At 40.8% G+C, this 19,599-nt stretch overlaps 1 protein-coding gene across 2 annotated transcripts in view; it reads right to left on the minus strand.

The window, feature by feature from the left end:
* Positions 1 to 1,191: 1,191 nt before the first annotated feature.
* Positions 1,192 to 19,599, minus strand: part of ZFAND3 (zinc finger AN1-type containing 3) — a 251,596-nt gene continuing 233,188 nt past the window's right edge. For both annotated transcript variants that reach the window (XM_054023791.1, XM_054023793.1), the window contains one exon: positions 1,192 to 7,018. In XM_054023791.1, the coding sequence (XP_053879766.1) occupies positions 6,864 to 7,018 (155 nt within the window). In that variant the 3' untranslated portion in view covers positions 1,192 to 6,863. The remainder of the gene's footprint in view (positions 7,019 to 19,599) is intronic.

A 19,599-nucleotide genomic window follows, 5' to 3' on the forward strand; every position in this document is an offset into this window, starting at 1 on the left:
AAGTAACATTTAAAAAACTTTAGATTGAGCAAATTGAATTTTAACACACGTTAGCTGGTAGAGATGAACCCTACGGGGAGTTTAGCCTTTAACTCAACCAGCTAGTTTAAGTAAACACAGCCTTGTTTACAAGTATTTACTAGAATGTTTTATCATCACAACTTTAAAGCCTAGTCTAGCCTTTAGAGAGCCTGAATGTAAATTGATGTAATTTACATGCCGAAGGGAGCAGACCAAGATGTAAAATTACAGGAATTTAAAACCATCTCTAAATCCAACCCACCTAGCACAGGGTTTTCTCCCCTCAGAACTGCATTTTCTCCTTTGAAAAGTAACAGATCATTCTGTTGGGTCTTTCCCTAAAATAAATGTTTCCTTAAGTGCTGAAAGAAATCTTTCAGAGTAAGAAATCTTGATTATCTTGGCAGTGCTGATCACACAGGCTTTTTTTCTTTTTTTTTAAACCCCACACACAATATGCTGCACTGACAATTACTAGTTTCAGGTGGGTTTTATTTTTTAAATTATGAAGGAAGTAGGATTACTAAGAAATTCTGAACAATACTGGAAGAGTCTGGAGTAAAACAGTATCCAGACATAGAACAAATCTTTCTCACTTTCCATTCTCCTTCCCTGTAGATCAGTTCTCTTAGCACTCTCTGCCTTCAGCCAAATTTGTTTACTTAAGAAAGTAGTTTTCTAAAAAGTCAAGGACTTTGATCAGATCCCCATCTTCATTAGCAAAGTGAATCAGGAATTAAGAGATGGAAAAGAACTATTAGATCAGACTTGTCCTCTGGCTAAAGTGGATTATTCCATATAGTTAGGCTGGGTAGAATTCAAGTTGTTTTTTTTGTTGTTGGTAATTTCAATGGATAATACCAGTGTTTATTTTAAAGCATTTTTATTGCTTTAAATTTTCACAGTTATAGAAGATTATGGGGGGGGGGGGAGGAGAAGAGATCAAACAATAGTTATTTAATGACAGAAGATGTTTAAATTCAATAAGTTTAAAGCTTTATAACCATTAAAACAAATTGTCAACATCACATGTCAATATACAAAGTACATACCCTTAAATCAAACTCTAATGAAAGTTCTCAAGCAGCATTTTTCTTATTTTGCCCATGTGTGAATTTCAATTATCAGCCAGGGAAGTTTTTTTTTTTTTTTTTTTTTTTGGGGGGGGGGGGGGGGGGGAGGGTTGAAATCAACATTTACAGATAAAAAGCTAATCCTCCCAAGCCCATATTCAGTTTGGTTTTAAGCAGTCAGACTTCGACCAGTTCTCTAGAGGACTATATTCAAGAATCCAAGAGCTCATTTAGGAAACTTTTCCTTGGGTAGCTAATTTTCCTTTGTTTAATTTAATCTTTTATTTTAGCTGCCCCCCTTGAATAGCATCAGCTTAATTTTACCTTGAACAGATCCAACAGAAAGGAACCTTGTGCTTAAACCAATGACTTCAAAACTTATCTACCACCATCTAAAAAAATTGTTTTATAGAGTGCACTTATTGAATTTTTGAACGTTTCCCCAGTACTTCAGATATGTTTAATCTTTTTTTCTATTTTGAATTAGGTATACAATTTATCTTCCAAAGTTATGCATAGTTTGTCCATTAGGGAATGTATAATACATTGTAAGTGCAGTAGCAAAACAGGAAACTCACTGTAGCAAAATTTAATCCCTATTAAACAGTAAAAACCAACATCTGTTTTAGATCAAATATAAGCATGTTCCCATTTTACTTTGCAAATAAATGGAGTTCACGGTGTTGAATCAGACACCAGGACACTATTCAGGTGATTTTAAAAAAAAGTAAATTCACAACCTAGCTTGGCACTTGGTAATGTGTGATATAACCTTTGTGATCACGGACTTCAGAAGATGTAAGCGGCTGTGACTAGTATATGCATGTAGGTTTTGTACATTCTCTATTCCTCTTGCTGACTCTTATCTACAGCTTGCAGGACATGGTATACTGTAGGTGTCTGGCACCTCCAAAGGACCGAGTTTATAAAAAAGTCCTGTCTTATCTTGATGTGGACTATGAAACCTCCATGATGTGTCTGATGTCCTTGGAGCAGTGCCACCATCTATGTGCCTGTGGTGGTTACAGGGCCATGAACATTACAGAACACAGCTCCTGGTTCAACCTGCCTGATCTTAAAGGTTGAGGGTTGATATGTTTTCTGTCTTATTGGGAATGCTGCAAATCAATGTAGTAGAAGAGAATGCTCTAGCAGAACCACTACTTCCACAGATCCAGCTAACTTAGGGAGTATGTCAACAGGAGGAAAAAGTTAACATAAGAACACAACTAAAGTATATAGTCACAAAAATACATCACTGAAACCTACAGCTAGGCCCTTGAGAGTTTGCATAGAAGTAGAGAAGAACTCATTCACTTCCTTCAAATGAAACTCACACACCCAGTGCTTGCCATTAAACAGAAGCAATACTTCTTGGTAAGATAGCCCACATTTCTTCTCAGGAGCTCTGCTGTCACTCTCCGTTTGATTTGAAGGCTATGACATGCCCTTTTTGTGTTTTTTTGTTATTTCAGAGGGCAGCATTATAGTGGACAAAAGTTTGGCTAATAAGACAAACAGGCTGACATCAGTAAGTAGAGTTCAGTCTAGCAAATGGTGACTTGTTTGTGTAAATCTCTCTTTTTACATTGCTGCAGATATGCCCAAGTTAAAGTTTAAAGTCAGAATTGAATCTGGTGGTTTTCAACTGGGGGTCTGCAGACTCTATCTGAGGGGTCTACAAACGGTTGCCATTACCATACAACAATGGTTTTCAACCTGTGGTCTGCAGATTCCTGGGAGTCCACACATCCATTCAAAAAATTTTAGGGGTCCACAACTGAAAAAAAAAAAAAAGGGTGAAAAACCATTGCTCTACCCCAGGCCTCCTTCACTTTAACTTCCTGCTGGCACTCTGGTTGGAGCCTCTACATTTTTTTACTGTACTACTACTACTGCTGAGTGTCAATTTCAGTTAATATACCCAGTGACAAAGGAGCATTGATTGATGGTTGTATGTATTTAATAATGTACCAAGGACCATGCTGTCTGGGTACTGTTAATGATTTTGCTGATGGAGCATCTGGAATCCATTATAAAATTTGCATTTTATAACAGATTCCAGCTTTCTTCCTTTTGGGAGACCAATATTAAAAATAAACATTGCAAGGCAGAGAACTGGGTTTGTGCATGTACGTTTCACCCTTGGAGCCCTAGGCACAAATCATTCACATGAGAAAGAGAGAGGATTGTTCTCATTCTACATAAATTAGTTTGTGCTACAAAGTCAACTCACCCTCAAAATAGGGTTCAGAGGATTAAAATTAGGTGAATTTTGTCAGTTTTTTGACCAATTCTATCAGAAAAATTAAAATTGAATCTTTTTGACTGGCTCTGAGGATACAGCACTAGGGGCATGTTACACCTTCAGACTGAAGTGTAATTGCACGTGTACGCTTACATAATGCTAGCCCACGCCGTGTGCCAAGATTTACCCAGTGCTATCAATGCTAGCACTTTCACCAGCACTAAATTCACTTTCTGTAGTTAAAGCTTTATTATTGCAAGACGGACAATAGCAGATACAGAGCAAGAAAGGGTTTTGGAGGTAGCCCCCTGCTCATTCTAGCTGACAGAGCTCCCTCTTTTTTTCTGAAAATCTTGGCTCACTCCTTGGAACTACAGTAGCAGCTGGGATCTCTCTAAGTGTGACTAACCTTGCTATATACTACTGAAGTGGTGTGCAAGAACCACAATACACAATTTTATCTTTGAAAGTACAGTGTTCATTTCAGGAAAAAAAATAGGGGTACATGTCCCATGACTCAGGCATAATTTCAATTCCAAACTGAATTTAAATAGTACCAGTTTGACTTTGTCTCCTTGTTCAACACATTCCATTGTTATTCAACTTGTTCCATGTTTTAGGCATTGTAAAATCCAATCTATATAGTTTAGCTCCTAATTACCAATTATGAACATCTCATAACTATGGAACTTTACATTCAGCATACAGCTACTGCAGGTGAAGAATCAGTCAAAATACATTTACTTTGGAGGACATTCTTTACTTCTTATATCACTGTAACAGTGCAGTACCATATGCATGGGACTTAAGAGCAAAGAAACTTGTTTGATAAAAGTGACAAGTCTACTGTAACCTCAATATTGAGAAATAAAGTTTTGTGAGGTTAAACTAGATTTGCTTACAAAAGAAATTGCTAAACTTGAACTCTGCAGAAGTGCTAGCGCCAATGACGGGCAGAAAATACTGCCCACTTCCCACCAACTTTAAACACAATTTGAAATCACTGGCCCAGTGCTGAGGTTTTTTTCCCCCATTCACATTTCATAAACAGCAGAAACAGTGCAGATCAACATGACCTGCTGGAATAGTCAGACAGGAATTCAAACTTTAGTCTGATTGGTTTAATTTTTTTTTTTTTTTTTTTTTTTAGCAGGAGGAAAAAGAATAAAGTTACAAGATTCTTTTAATATTTTCACAATGTTAAACTAAAACTGAGCTCTAGGCTACATGTGTAAGTAAATCTAGAACACAAAAGGGTTAAATAAGATTTTCTTTAAAGATACAAGAACTTAAGCTTTCTTTACGTTTAACAAACTTCACAGAACAGATACTGCAAAGGAACAACCCCTCCCCCAACTTTTTTTTTTTTTTTAAAGTGAATATTGCCCATAATCCACATGAACTTTGAGTAGTGTTCTCTTAAGAGCCACCTTGAAACCAACTGTGTATTTATAACAGGGTTAAAGGAGTAGGAGGGCTAAATAGCATCATCAGTATTAATGCGGATGAGTATCGTATATCAATCAGAATGTCCACCAAAGACTATGCTAGGATTTTAGAGGAAAAGAAAGTGCGTATCTCAGCAACAGCTGAAATCCATGATTTTTAAACTCTTCATGGTAAATGTTAAGAATATCCTCAGATTGCCCTGTCACCAGGATGCAGTGGGACCATTTCCTGAAAATACAGTGAAAATTTTATTACTGATTCCATAACCTTGAATAGTTAAAAAAAAAAAAAAAAAAAAAAAAAAGTTTTGTTTACATAGCTTGCATTTTATAAATGATGGAACATTTCTGATTTATTTCATGGTTAAATCACACTAATACAGTCTGATGCTGAGTGTATTTTTTAAAAAATGTCTCATTAAATGGTTTGATCTGGCTTCCAAACTAAAAATTAATTTAGCCTGTATGAAATTATTTACCTTGAACACATGCAGAAAAGAGGAGGACTTATTTAAGCTCTCTTTCCCCACACACCTTTTTTGGAGTGACAATATGCTACCTCACCCCTTGGAAGTTTTACACAAGCCCAATTTTTCAAAACTATACAAAATCCTCCCCCTCCACCCCCCCCCAGTTTTTCTACTAAACTACCTGATTGTTAATGCTTTACTAACTTGGGTCAGGGAACCATATCCAGATAGGACTACTGAGACAAATCAGCATGAATCTTCTTGACCTGCATAAACTTTGTCTGCAGCAGGAGACATGCTGATTTTTTTCTTTTTTTCCCGCTACAAACTAACAAGATCTGTGCAGTTCAGCTCTATGTGGCTCAGTGTGAAAGAGCGCATAAGTCTAAACAACAGATCCAAAGTTTTCCATGTAATGCATTTCACATTCACTTGCTTTGCAATATTTGCGGGCAGAGATTTTCATGAGAGCATCAAGCTGCATAGAAACAAGGCTGACATAGCCCATCTGATTATCTTGTTAAAAACTCAAGCTGATGAGGGATGCTTTCCTGGTTGTTCCCCAATACTGTTACTGAATTCTGTTTGCTACAATATGTCCTTTTTTCCCCCCAATATATATGTCTAGCTACAGAAAGTCAGTCTGTAGAATCCAGCCTTGGCTACTGTGCTGTGAATTAGCCTTATTTGATCAATTATCAGATACCTGCACTTAGCAAAAGGCAAACAAGAGCCAATCAGGTTTCGGCCGGTGGGAATGGCAGCACCGGTCAGCATACATAACAACCGTGGAATCTGGTCAGACAACGCTTAGAAATTCTATGGATGCCATGTAGAGAATACACACTGTTTACTGCTCTAGGATGTAACCAGCTTTAAAATGAGATCACCATAATTTAAATGAAGAAAAACAGGATCTCTGCAGCAAGTTAGATATAAAATTTTTTCATAAGAATCTCTGTCCCCCTCTTTTTGGCTTCCTGGGAAGAACCAGAAAGATGTTCCCTCCCCAACAGAATCCCTGATGCTGGTGACATTGCCTAACCTCAAAAGCCACGCGTGATGAAGGCACGGATGACCAGTCAGGTCTTCCGGGCTTAGCAGCTACCACGGCTGCTCTTAGTGGAGTTTCATCTCTTCAGGATTAACTAGAAGTGAAGAGGTGAAAGGCTGCACATAAACACAGTTTGTCTGAAAGCCGTGTGCGTAGCAAACTTTTACACCAGCTTCTACTCAGCTGTTTATTTTAACTCTGCAGCTGGAAGGTTTCCAGCATAAGGCTTTTAGAGTTTGACTCCAGCAATAATAGAAGCCTTTGGATTTTTTGTTTTGTTGTGTTTTAAATCCACTAGCCATGCTCCAAAAAATATTTTTTCATGTTTTAATTTTATACATTGGCTAGCAGGCACCTTTGTAACCAGCCAGAAATCAATTTCAACCACCATCAACCCCTAAACTACAGTACCAGGACGGTTGGCTAAAGAAAGGAAACTGATTGGCTGTAGTCTGAAACTTGCCCAGTACAAGGTGTCTGGCTGACTTTGTCCTAAATAAGGCTAACATTAGTGAACTAAGAACAGCATTTGGTTGCAGAGTCTCGCACTCAGGAACACCCTTCGCCGATGCGCTGGCATGATCTCCCTACTTTCCGGTCCAGTTTCACCATTTTCATAATGGCTTCCTCACGCCCACGTCCCATGTGGTCAAATGTGCAGTCATGTTGTTCGGGCAGGCGATGCAACATACAGAACACATAACCTGCCAAGGAGAAGGAAAGAATGTGTTGTGTTAAGGACTCCCTTGAAATAGCTGAATCCTATGTCACCAGGAGGACAGGAGGGCAGCATTATGCTGGGGATTAGTGGGGTTTCAAGATCAATGAAAACTTCACATTTTCATTTGTTTTCATGATATTGTCACAATAAATATTGGTATGAACAACTTCAAATTCCATGCTGTTTTGTATCATACACATTCAATGGGAGACAACATAGTTTCTACCTATATTTACAGCATTTTCTATGGCACATCTGAGTTCAAGTCATATATTAGTAATTTATTCTTGCAACCTACCCCTCTGTGAGGAAGGAAGATTCCTATTTTACAGATGAGAGAGTAAAACCAACATTTTCTAAATTAGTCTCTGATTTTGGATGCCCAGCTGGAAATATCTAGGGTCTGATTTTCAGAGGCATTGAATACCCTCAGCTTCCTTTGACTTCTGTTGGAGTAGAGGGTGCTGAGCATGCTGTCCAGGGTGTCAGTTTGGGGACCCAAATACCAAGGCACTCAAAATCAGAAGCTATTTTTGAAAATGTTGACTCTGTTAGCACCACCAACCCCATGACTGAGCTGGGAAAAGAACCCAGATTTCCCAAGTCCACTCCCACTCCAGTTTTTAAAACAGTTGTATTGAATACCATTCTCTTTCTGAGGGTGTCTTCACTCTCTCTGTCAGAACCCGAGGATTCCCTGTCCTCATGATGCTATGTCATGCCATTATCCTTTTGACTGTGGGTCAGTCTTCCCTCTCCCTTCCTTCCTCGCCAAGCTACTTAATACCAGTCATCCAGAGCCCTACAGTTCAATAATAGAAGGCAGTCCTTTTTTCAAAGGTGAAGAATGAAGCCTCTTCAGCACCCACCCTTTTTCAATCTAGGGAGAGATTGGGAACCGAACTCTCATCTGGGGATGTGGTCTGAACATTAGAGAGAGTAGAAGAAAGTCTTGACTTCAGATACTGTCTCTGACACGGATACTTGATAACTTTGAACAGATCTCCTCTCTGCCTCAGTTTCCCTATCAGTAAAATGAGGATAAGAATTATCTCACAGGGACATTGTAAGTAGTGTTTCTAAAGGCCTTTGCAAGTGAAAAGTGCTGTATGGTGGTAAGTAGTAGTAGGCTGATACAATATGGCAGAACAGCAGCGCACAGCTACCAGGTTGGCATAATCCACTGAGTTTGAAAAGTAGTACGATATAATGTATGCCAACAATATCCCTCCTGCATGATAGCTCAAAGGACATCATTCTGCCTCCCACAGAACACTTTGCTACTGCCTCTCCATAAGCAATCAGGACAGATTAAAACCACAATTATTTCAAGCTTCTAAAACAAGGGATCTCAAACTTAATTGCACTGTGACCCCCTTCTGACAACAAAAATTACTACAAGACCCCAGGAGGGGGGACCAAAGCCTGAGCCTGCCTGAGACCTACTGTCCCAGGTGTGGGGGCGGAGGGGGCAAAGCCCAAGCCCCACCACTCTAGACAGGGGGGCCAAAATTGAAGTCCCGCAGGCAGGGGGGCCTGGTAACCTGAATCCTGCCACCCAGGGGTGAAATGCTCGAACTTTGGCCCCAGGTGATGGGGCTTGGGCTTCAACCCTGGATCCAAGTAAGTCTAAGCCAGCCCTGGCGACCCCATTAAAATGGGGTCACAACCCACAGTTTGAGAACCACTTTTCTAAAACTACAGTAACTCCTCACTTAAAGTCGTCCTGGTTAACGTTGCTGATCAATTAGGGAACATGCGCGTTTAAAGTTGTGCAATGCTCTATTATAATATTTGGCAGCCGCCTGCTTTGTCCAGGAAGAGCAGCCTGTTGCAGCTAGCTGGTGGGGGCTTGGAACCAGGGTGGACTGGCAGCCCCCTTAAGTTCCCTGTGCGGCAGCCACCCAATTGCCGGCAGTTCAGCTGTCCCTCCCCCCACGGCCATATGCTGCTCCTGCCCTCTGCCTTGGAGCTGCTCCCAGGAGCCTCCTGCTTGCTGTGCAGGAGGGGAGCTAATGTCAGGGTGTCCCCCTCCCCCCTGCTCCTGTCCCGTGCTTATCCCTTCTCCATATAGAGCAGGGTGGGGACAGGATGGAGGGAGAGAGCTTGCTGGCGAGCTGCTGTCTCAACTTCAAGAGGAAATGCGCATCTCTCTCCCTCTCCCACACACAGGGTGTATGTCTCTGTCTGCCTTGCTGTCTCCCCTCTCTCCATTCGTGCTGCCTTATAGAGTGTGAGGCTACATTAACAACAATGTGTTAACCCTTGAGGGCTCAACCAAATGCTAGTTCATCATTTAGCAATAAGGCATTCCCCAGGAAATATCCCACCCTTTTCCACCCTCTAACTTCACCACCTCAACCAAGCTTCACAGTCATCATTGCTGTGTACAGTATTCAATTGTTGTTTAAAATTTATACTGTGTGTGTATATAATATAGTCTTTTGTCTGGTGAAAAAAATTTCCCTGGAACCTAACCCCCCTCATTTACATTAATTCTTATGAGGAAATTGGATTCGCTTAACATTGTTTCGCTTAAAGTCACATTTTTCAGGAACATAACTACAACGTTAAGCGATGAGTTACTGTATATTACAAGACACCACTATAGAGATGAAAGAACCAATAGACTACCTTTACATTAAGAAAACTGATACAAAAAAAATCTCATGAGGGATTTTTTTTTTTTTTTTTGCAAAACTAACTTGAAGACAAGATGGATTTATTTTGGCTCACAGTTTCAATGGCACCTGCTGTAGACTTTGCTATATTTCACATCCTTATCTTGTGCAGAGCATGTGTTCTCGGGATACCAGCAACAAAAATGGAGTTTCCTTTACTTTACTTATCTTATTTAACAAAACAGACAATGATTCAGCTAAATTAGGATATAAAACCTCTCTCCTCTATCCCTGTCCCCATTTATTCTCGACTGCTGATCCACAGCAGACATACGCAGAAAGTACCAAGCACTTCCAAGGTCAGATGGTAAAGATGGTTTAAGTAAGAATGCCCGTGGGTATCAGCTTAACAGGCTACTTGCCTGATTCTCTTGTGTACGTTATGGAGAAGGGAACATCTCCAACTGAGATTGGCATTTCCCTTCTCCATTTGTTGAAAATAGGACATCAGATTGCTGAACCAGTACCAATTGGATTGCATAGGAATATAGCAGTTGCCATATTGGATCAGAGCTGAGGTCCATCTAGTCCAGTATCCTGTCTCTGAAAGTGGCAAGCACCAGATGTTTTACAGAAAAGTGCAAGACCACGCAGTAAACAGATATGGTATAATCTGCCCACCATGAAGGTCTCATCCTTATCCCTGTTAGAAATTGCCTTAAACCCTGCAATATGAGGTTTCATATCCTTTCCACTTTTTTTTTTTAAATCATCATTAGCTAACAAGTCTGGATATTCTTGCTATCCATATAAATGTCCAATCCTTCTTTGAATCTTGCTAAAACACTTGGCTTCAATGACATTCTGTGGCAGTGAGTTCCAGTGTCTATTTCCTTTTATCAGTTTTGAATTTGTCACGTTTCAGCTTCATTGACTGTCTCCTTGTTCTTGTGTTATGAAGCAGGGAAAACAAGCTTTCGCTCTATCTTCTCTAGACCATTGTTTTATGTAACTATCATGTCCTATCTTATTTTGTCTCCTTCTAAGGTAAACAATCCCATTATTTTCATGCTCTACATACCAGAGTTTTTCTAAGCCCCAATCATTCTCATCACTCTTTTCTGAGACCACTCTAATGCTGCAACATCCTTTCTGAGACAAGGTGAGCAGTAATTTACACAGTATCCAAGATAAAGGTATTCCATCAATATTGTCTCTATTATTCTCTGATTCAATCCTCGTGCATCCTAACATCAAAAAAACAAAAACAAAAAAAAAACCTGCAACTGCACACAGACAAATTCATCAAACTGTCCACAAAAGGTATCCAGATGCTTTTCTTGAGTGGATTCTGTTAATTTAGAGTCTCACTATTCCAGTGGGGCAGTGAATGATCTTAACTATTTTCAGCTGTCTCTTATTGCCAGGGCTTTTGCTTTTTATAAATATGTGCAAGTGAGAGCAGTGCCTTAAAAACCCATATGGAAAATTTACAGACTGTTCATACAGAATAGTGATAATGCCTACAACTGAATTAATAAATAAAAATCCCAGCATTAAAAAACCAATATCCAATACAGGACTTAACATTTTACTTAAGACAAGTTTTTATATTATTAGCTTTTCTTTTACATTATGCATGGGGCTTTTTAAATAGATAAAGGATAAAATTCTCAAAAGTGCCTGAGAATTTAAATGAGCCATGCATCATCCTATTGGAGCTAGGTTGTGTAACAACATAGTTCTGAAGAATTTTTCACTAGTTCACAGTTGTATTATTGCTTCTGTATTCTCTCCCGGCTTCACTAGCCTTGGGAATCAGGGTGTGCACTATGTAGTCAGTTGTGCGTGGCAGTGCCCATTCCAGACCCAGGCTCATCAACTTTGATAGCAATTACATTATTAATTTATGTGCACTGGGAGAGAAGGCCAATATGTTTATCTCTATTCTTATCCTTAAAACCAGTTCAGATTTAGAGATGAAACTGTCTCCTGAGAAACAGGAGCTCCCTCTTGGTTAGAAAGCAGAGTTAGATTAATGAGCTCTTGTGGTATATTTACTGTTAAGTTCATTACTGAAAGATACTGGATACAGGTTGTCTCTCCTAAAGGATATTAGTACAGAAATGCAGAAGTGCCTTTGCTAGCCCACTTTAGCTAACAAGCAAAATAACTTCTTGCTGGGGAAAAATATCTGTCAGCTAAGGATAGTTTAGCAAAAGCAGAGTCATACCAAAAATACGGCAAAATGAAAGATTTCAGCTCCGGGTGCCAGATCTCAATGTGCTACACTTCATGTCAGGAATAAGCTATGAACTGTGCTCTCTACACTACATTCATCTAATGCAGCATTGTGGAAAGATGTACTGAGGCATTAATACCTTATAGGTAAGACCCTACCAAATTCGTGGTCCAATGTGGTCAATTTTACGGTCATAGGATTTTAAAAATCATAAATTTCATAATTTCAGCTATTTAAATCTGAAATTTCAGTGTTGTAGTTGAAGGGAGTTGTGGGGAGGTTGCAAGGTTATTGTAGGAGGGGTTGCGGTACTGCTCCCCTTACTTCTGCGCTGCTGCTGGTGGCAGCTCTGCCTTCAGAGCTGGGCAGCTGGAGAGTGGTGGCTGCTGGCTGGGAGCCCAGCTCTGAAGGCAGAGCCACAGCCAGCAGTTGCACAGAAGTAAGGATGGCATGGTGTGGCATTGCCACCCTTATTTCTGCGCTGCTGCCTGCAGAGCTGGGCCTTAAGTCAGCAGCCACCACTCTCCCACCACCCAGCTCTGAAGGCAGCAGTGCAGAAATAAGGGTGGCCTGGTATGGTATTGCCACCCTTATTTCTGTACTGCTGCTGGCGGGGTGCTGCCTTCAGAGCTTGGCACCTGGTCTACAGCCGCCGCTCTCCAGCTGCCCAGCTGTATGGGTGACAATACTGCAACCCCCCTAAAATAACCTTGTGATCCCCCTGCAACTCCCTTTTGGGTCGGGACCCCCAATTTGAGAAATGCTGGTCTCCGTGAAATCTGTATAGCATGGAGTAAAAGCACACAAAAGGCCAGATTTCATGGTCCGTGACGCGTTTTTCATGGCCATTAATTTGGTAGGGCCCTACTTATACTATCTTCTAAGTGCAGTAGAGAGCTATTCTCTGCAATCCATCATCAAAACGAGGCTTCTGCTACATTAATCAGAACTTCAATGGGACACTGGGAACTAGGACTGCACCCAGTATAACATATCTCTCTAGGTTTCAGAGTAGCAGCCGTGTTAGTCTGTATCCGCAATCAACTCCGGTTTGAATAAGGACTGGGAATGGCTGAGCCATTACAAACATTGAATCTATCTCCCCTTGTAAGTATTCTCACACTTCTTAACTGTCTGTACTGGGCTAGCTTGATTATCACTTCAAAAATTTTTTTTCTCTTAATTGGCCTCTCAGAGTTGGTAAGACAACTCCCACCTGTTTATGCTCTCTGTATGTGTGTATATATATCTCCTCAATATATGTTCCATTCTATATGCATCCGAATAAGTGGGCTGTAGTCCACGAAAGCTTATGCTCTAATAAATTTGTTAGTCTCTAAGGTGCCACAAGTACTCCTATATCTCTCTAGAGTACTCATGCCATTTCAAGTGACCTTGAAAATGGTGGAAGCATCATTCAAAGAAAGTCTGTAAGGCAACAAAGAACAGCTGTGAAGTCTGCCCTTCATTTTTCATCCTTCCTGAGGACTCTACTGGAGAAAGTACGGTTCAGATGAAGGTCACTAAAGCAGCACCTAAGATGGGAGAGCATATCAGACTTCTGTTCTCACTCTGTGTTAAAAAGTGATGGTGAAATGCTGCTGAGTCCCTGTTAAGTAAGAAGCTGTTCACATCGCTAGACAGGAATATGGAACAACACCTATTGAGAGCTCCCACCAAAGTGCTAAAAAAAACCCACAGTTAATTCTTCTTGATGTTTTGACTTCTGAGTTTTGAAAGCAGCTAGCTGCTAACACACCAGCAAAGTAACAGGTGAAGCATTAGAGAAAAATAAAATAAATGGCACAGTAATTCACTAGGGAAAAGTCAGGATGGAGTTTTGGAGGGCTCTTAATTCCCCCAAATGGCATCAAATCAGTTCAATTCCTTTTCTTGTCAGGATAACTCAGTGGAAGGAAATATGGTCCTGGAACGTGGACCATATGCAGAGGAGGTGTTGTAGGTGTTATTGCAAGCCAGCAACTGAAACCTATAGCAAGGAGGACTGGGTATTATCTTTGAGGTTTACAGTTCTGCCAAAAACCTAATCTTCCAGTAGTAGAGTCCATTGGAAAATTTCAAGAGTCCTATTCCTGATAAATATCTATATGAGTATTTTAGTGACTAACTAGCGTGTTAAACAGAAAGGGAGAAAACATTTCCAAATGCTGATCCCCGTGTTTAAGAATCCAAAAACCTGTCATGACAAGACCCTTTTCTTTGGGATATGAGCATGTCTTGAGAAGCTAGCAAAAGAAAGAAAAATTGCTCAAGTACAAGTATCAACAAAGACTGTTCTTATTAAATATTTATGTAGTGCTGTAACTCTGAATGGTGATTTAGAGATATTGAAGACAATGCCCTATCTCAAAGATTAAGCCTAAATTATCAAAAAAGCAACTGCACGTTGACCTAACTACCCTGTAATAACTGCTCAACTTTCAGCACTTCTGAACTTTAGTTTTTGTAGGAATCAGAAATGTTAAGACTTACCCCAAAGTTTTCATAGCAAATGTGCTGGGTTGTAGACTCATCCGCCGATGTTGAGACAAAATCCCAAACTCCACTTTAGTGGGGTTTTATTTTAGTATTTCCAAAGACCTCAATTTACACAATTGCAAAAACCTCATTACTGTAAGCTGACAAAGTACCTGACTGTAAAATGCTATAAAAATTGTAACAATATTTTCTGGGTCATAAATTTGAAAACATTAGTAATGTTCAGAGTTGGTTCACTAGTCCAAGCGAAAGTGAGCAATTCTCTCCTGAAATAATGGCTCAAACCTGTTAGTTTTCAAAGTTATGCACGGGGATTGTGGCCATGTGCACAAGCCATTCTGAAAGTTGACTCCTTCCCCCCCACCCCCCAAATATGTATGCAACATCAACCCTCCTCCAGCCTTTGAAGGGGAAGCTTCCCTGGGTAGGTAAATGGAAGCAATGCCAAGATTCACAGCCAAAGTCAGAGTGCTTGACATTTTAAATTCCGTCCTAGCTTCACACTAGTGCCGGTGTTTGTCAGCTTTATTCCTGAATGAAAAGGCACAAACTCAAAGCCACCAGAATTTGCAGCTCATGCCACTTCTGAATTTTAATTAATAACACACTTGTTTCCTCACAGATACTCTCTTTGGAGCCTCTTCAAAAGTGGTCTAATAAAGCCACAGACTTATTCCTGTGCAGAATTCTGCTCCATATGTTCTGGCTTCTTTCACCTCTCTTGCAAGAAATTTTACACTTTCCTGCTGATTTGAAATTCTAATTCAAGCAGAACCTAAAAATACCTAGATGCCTTAGAGATGAAGGTACTACAACAGTTACATACCAAAGTGCAGTATTGTCTAGGGGTGCATGTGTGTGTGTTTACTTAGAATTCTATATAAAGATTATGTGCAAGCATAAAATGTAGAAACAGAGGTTAAAATATCTGCAAAATGTAAACAGGCCAATACCAAAATTACAGACGTATTCATATTGGCAGACAGTAAATTTGTGTGCATGTCCAGATCATAAGTACACAAAAAAAGTTTGCAAATCAAGAGTTGCTCCAGTGGGAAGGACTAAAGTTTATTCACGCACACAATCTTTGCTAAGGCATAAAAGAATGGATTTTCAAGCATGTTCTGCACTTGTAACAGGGGCCAGATTTTGAGACAGCTCCATTCCTATTTAGGTACCTAGAGATGAATGGGAACTGCTAGGTGCTGAGCTCTTGAAAACATGACACTTAAATGTTAGACCAGCTCCTTTTTTAACTTCTTCCCCCTCTTATCCCCAATTAGATTTATACAGAATAAGAGTTATTGTTCAGCCACTATAGGTCCGCTTGACTTAACTCAAAACCACACTTCATTACAGCTAAACCGCAGCAATTCTATCCCATGTAATCCCTAAAACTAATAAACAAGATAAACTATTGAAGGCACCTTTTCGCTTCCCACAACCATTGACTACCCTTCACAACTTCTCTTCCTTCCTCCTATCGGGGAATGGGTGGGAGGGAGGATGGGAGCTTTAACATGTAAAATGTAGCATCATCTGATTATCCCATCCTTTCCCCAGCAAACTAGTATAGAAGATAGCCAAAAATATGTCTCCAGTACCACCTTTCTGTTCTCCTTCTGGACTCTAGAGCACAGCATGGACAGTACTTTCTGCTCTGGTGGATGGCCTCATGTCCATTTACAACGGAAAAAACATTCATCTTCATCCTTCTGGACTTCTTAGGCATTTGATACTATAAGCCACCAGATTCCAGTACAGTCTCCAAGAGGCTGGCAGGCATGAATCGAACTGAGATGTCTCAGTTTTCTTTTATCTTAGGGTTTTGTACTGCTGCTCATCAATGTAATGAACTTCTTTCTTGTAAAAACCAAAGATAGTCAATAGCAAAGTCTCTATTTGACTTATGTATTTCCTGGCTCTTCTCTTTTTGGATTACAGAAAACTGGTTGGAGTGACCATGTGTTTCCGGCTGACTGGGGGTGGTAATTGCTTTTGGGGAGTTTTTTACTTTGTTTTTTGGGGGCAGGGGAGGGGTTATTCTGGAAATGCTTTATCAAAGAAAGGTTTGAAGCACTTTCTAAAAATAAGACAGACCCTGAATTCATCTAATCTGTAGAAATTGGTTCACAGTCAGCCCCTCAATTGAGAAGCTTTATCCCAAAGCTCTCGGATAGCATGTTGTGAGTTTTGTCATTTGTGTTATTACAGAGGAGCACAACTTTCTTGGCAGTTCTTGGGTGGAGCTGAGATCTGATCCACTGATTTCTTTGAAGATTAGGACCAAGGCTTTAAATTGCATCAAAAATGGACTGGGAGCCAGTGTCAGGTCCAGAGGATGGGCTGTAAGTACTCATGTGAACCAAAACTATGCAGGAGGCAGGCAGCTGAATTTTGTACGGTCTGGGGCCTTTGTACAGTGTTCACATTCAGCTTCAGATATAGTGAATTATAGTAGTCAAGCCTTCAGGTGACTAATGCATGGATCACTGAGCCTGGTCCTCTCCTGGCAGGAAGGGGCAGAGTTTCCTAGCAAGCTGGAGGTAAAAAGTTTGAGTCAGATGGAACCTGATTATCCAAGCTAAGTGATAGTCAAATGATACCATGGGGCTTTGCACCACTTTGATGAATGTACATGGTATGCTTTCAATGGAAAGGATAGGGAGGTGCAGGAAGATAGTGCCTCAACTAGTTCTTCAAAGCTTTTCCCTCTGCTGACCAGCATCATTTCTGTGTTGTCTGGGTTGTGTTTGAGCTAGCTGCTGTTTCATCCAGGAACTGAGCCCTTGTAGAAATGGTTAAATAGTAGTAGTGGTAGCATCATTGGAGAATGAGGCCAGGTCTACACTAGGAGCTCTTTGCTGGTATAGTTATACCAGTATACTATACCAGGAAAGTGATCGTAGCGTGTATGCCAGCAAACCTGTGCTTTGTACCTGTATAATAAAACCATCCCCTCCTGGCGAAATAATCTATACTAGCAAAAGTGCTGCATCCATGTTAGGCGCTTCTGCCAGCACAGCTACGTCAGTCAGAGATCACATCTCATTACACCCCAACTGATATAGGTAGGCCAACAAAAGTTTGTAGAGTAGACCTGGCCTGAGATGTACAGTTGGGTGTCAGTATACTATTGGCACTGGAGCCCATGAATTCTCATTCTACCTCCAAATGGTCTCAGGTAAATATTGGAGAATCAGGGATAATGTGGATCCCTGCAAGATCCATAGGTGAGGGCCTTCAGAGAAGGGAAGTAGTTACCCATCATCACTCTGAGTTCTGCTAGAAAGGAGCATTTGGAACCATATGACCATAACATAATGTGTCTGAACCTATAGAGCAGTGGTTCTCAAACTGTGGGTCGGGACCCCAAAGTGAGTCGTGAACCCCCTTGAATGGGGTCGTCAGAGCTGGCTTAGACTCGCTGGGGCCTGGGGCTGAAGCCCAAGCCCTACTGCCCAGGGCCGAAGTCAAATCCTGAGGGCTTCAGCCCTGGGTGGTGGGGCTCCGGTTGCAGGCCCCCGGCCTGGGGCTAAAGCCCTTGAGCTTTGGCCCCCTTGCCCAGAGTAGTGGGGCTCAGGCTTTTGCCTCCCCACCCAGAGCAGTGGGGCTCGGGTGGGCTCAGGCTTCAGTCCCCCCTCTGGGGGTCATGAAGTAATTTTTGTTATCAGACAGGGGTCATGGTGCAATGAAGTTTGAGAAGCCCCGCTATAGAGTCATTATGGACAGTTATACCTCCAACACAAGGGCCTTCAAGTTTTAGTTCTCTCCCCTGTACCATTCCATACCTATATGGAGCCATTGAGAGCTAGTGAGACAACATGGGCTTCACGGCTGAGGTTGTGAGGGAAGTTCCCAAACCTAAGCCATTCTTTTTAGGTGACAAATCTGAGGAACTCTTTCAGATTGAGGAGTTACTAGAGAAGGTTTTGGAACAAACTGATAAACTAAACAATAAGAAGTCACCAGGACCAGATGGTATTCACCCAAGATTTCCGAAGGAACTCACATGTGAAAATGCTTCTGTACCAAATGACTACAGGATAGCTAATGTGACGCCAATTTTTTAAAAAGGCTCCAGAGGTGATCCTGGCAATTACAGGCTGGTAAGCCTGACTTCAGTACCAGGCAAACTGTGGGAAACTATAGTAAAGAACAAAATTATCAGACACATAGATGAAAATAATTTGTTGGGGAAGAGTCAACATGGTTTTTGTAAAGGGAAATCATGCCTCACCAATCTACTAGAATTCTTTGAGGGGGTCAACAAGCATGTGGACAAGGGAGACCCTGTGGATATAGTGTACTTAGATTTTCAGAAAGGCTTTGACAAGGTCCCTCACCAAAGGCTCTTAAAGTAAACTGTCATGGAATAGAGGGAAGGTCCTCTCATGGACTGGCAACTGGTTAAAAGATAGGAAACAAAGGGTAGAAATAAATGGTCAGTTTTCAGAATGGAGAGCGGTAAATAGCGGTGTGTCTCCCCCCCCCCCCCCAGGGGTCTGTACTTGGACCAGTCCTATTCAACATATTCATAACTGATCTGGAAAAGGGGTAAACAATGAGGTGGCAAGATTTGCAAATGATACAAAACTACTCAAGAGGTTAAGTCCCAAGCAGACTGCGAAGAGCTACAAAAGGATCTCATAGAACTGGGTGACTGGACAACAAAATGGCAGATGAAATTCAATGCTGATAAATGCATGTACATTGGAAGACATAATCCCAACTATACATATAAAATGATGGGGTCTAAATTAGCTGTTACCACACAAGAAAGATCTTAGAGTCATTGTGGATAGTTCTCTGAAAACATCCACTCAGTGTGCAGCGGCAGTCAAAAAAACTAACGTTGGGAATCATTAAGAAAGGGATAGATAATAAAAAGACAGAAAACATCATATTGCCTCTATATAAATCCATGGTATGCCCACATCTTGAATACTGCGTGCAGATGTCGTCTCTCCATCTCAAAAAGAAATATATTGGAATTGGAAAAGGTTCAGAAAAGGGCAACAAAAAATATTAGGGGTATGGAACGGCTTCTAAATGAGGAGTGATTAATAAGACTGGGACGTTTCAGCTTGGAAAAGAGATGACTACAGTGGGGATATGATAGAGGTCTATAAAATCATGACTGGTGTGGAAAACGTAAATAAGGAAGTGTTATTTTCTTATAAACACAAGAACCAGGGGTCC

Source organism: Malaclemys terrapin, chromosome 3 (assembly GCF_027887155.1).
Source record: "Malaclemys terrapin pileata isolate rMalTer1 chromosome 3, rMalTer1.hap1, whole genome shotgun sequence".
Lineage (NCBI taxonomy): Eukaryota > Metazoa > Chordata > Testudines > Emydidae > Malaclemys > Malaclemys terrapin.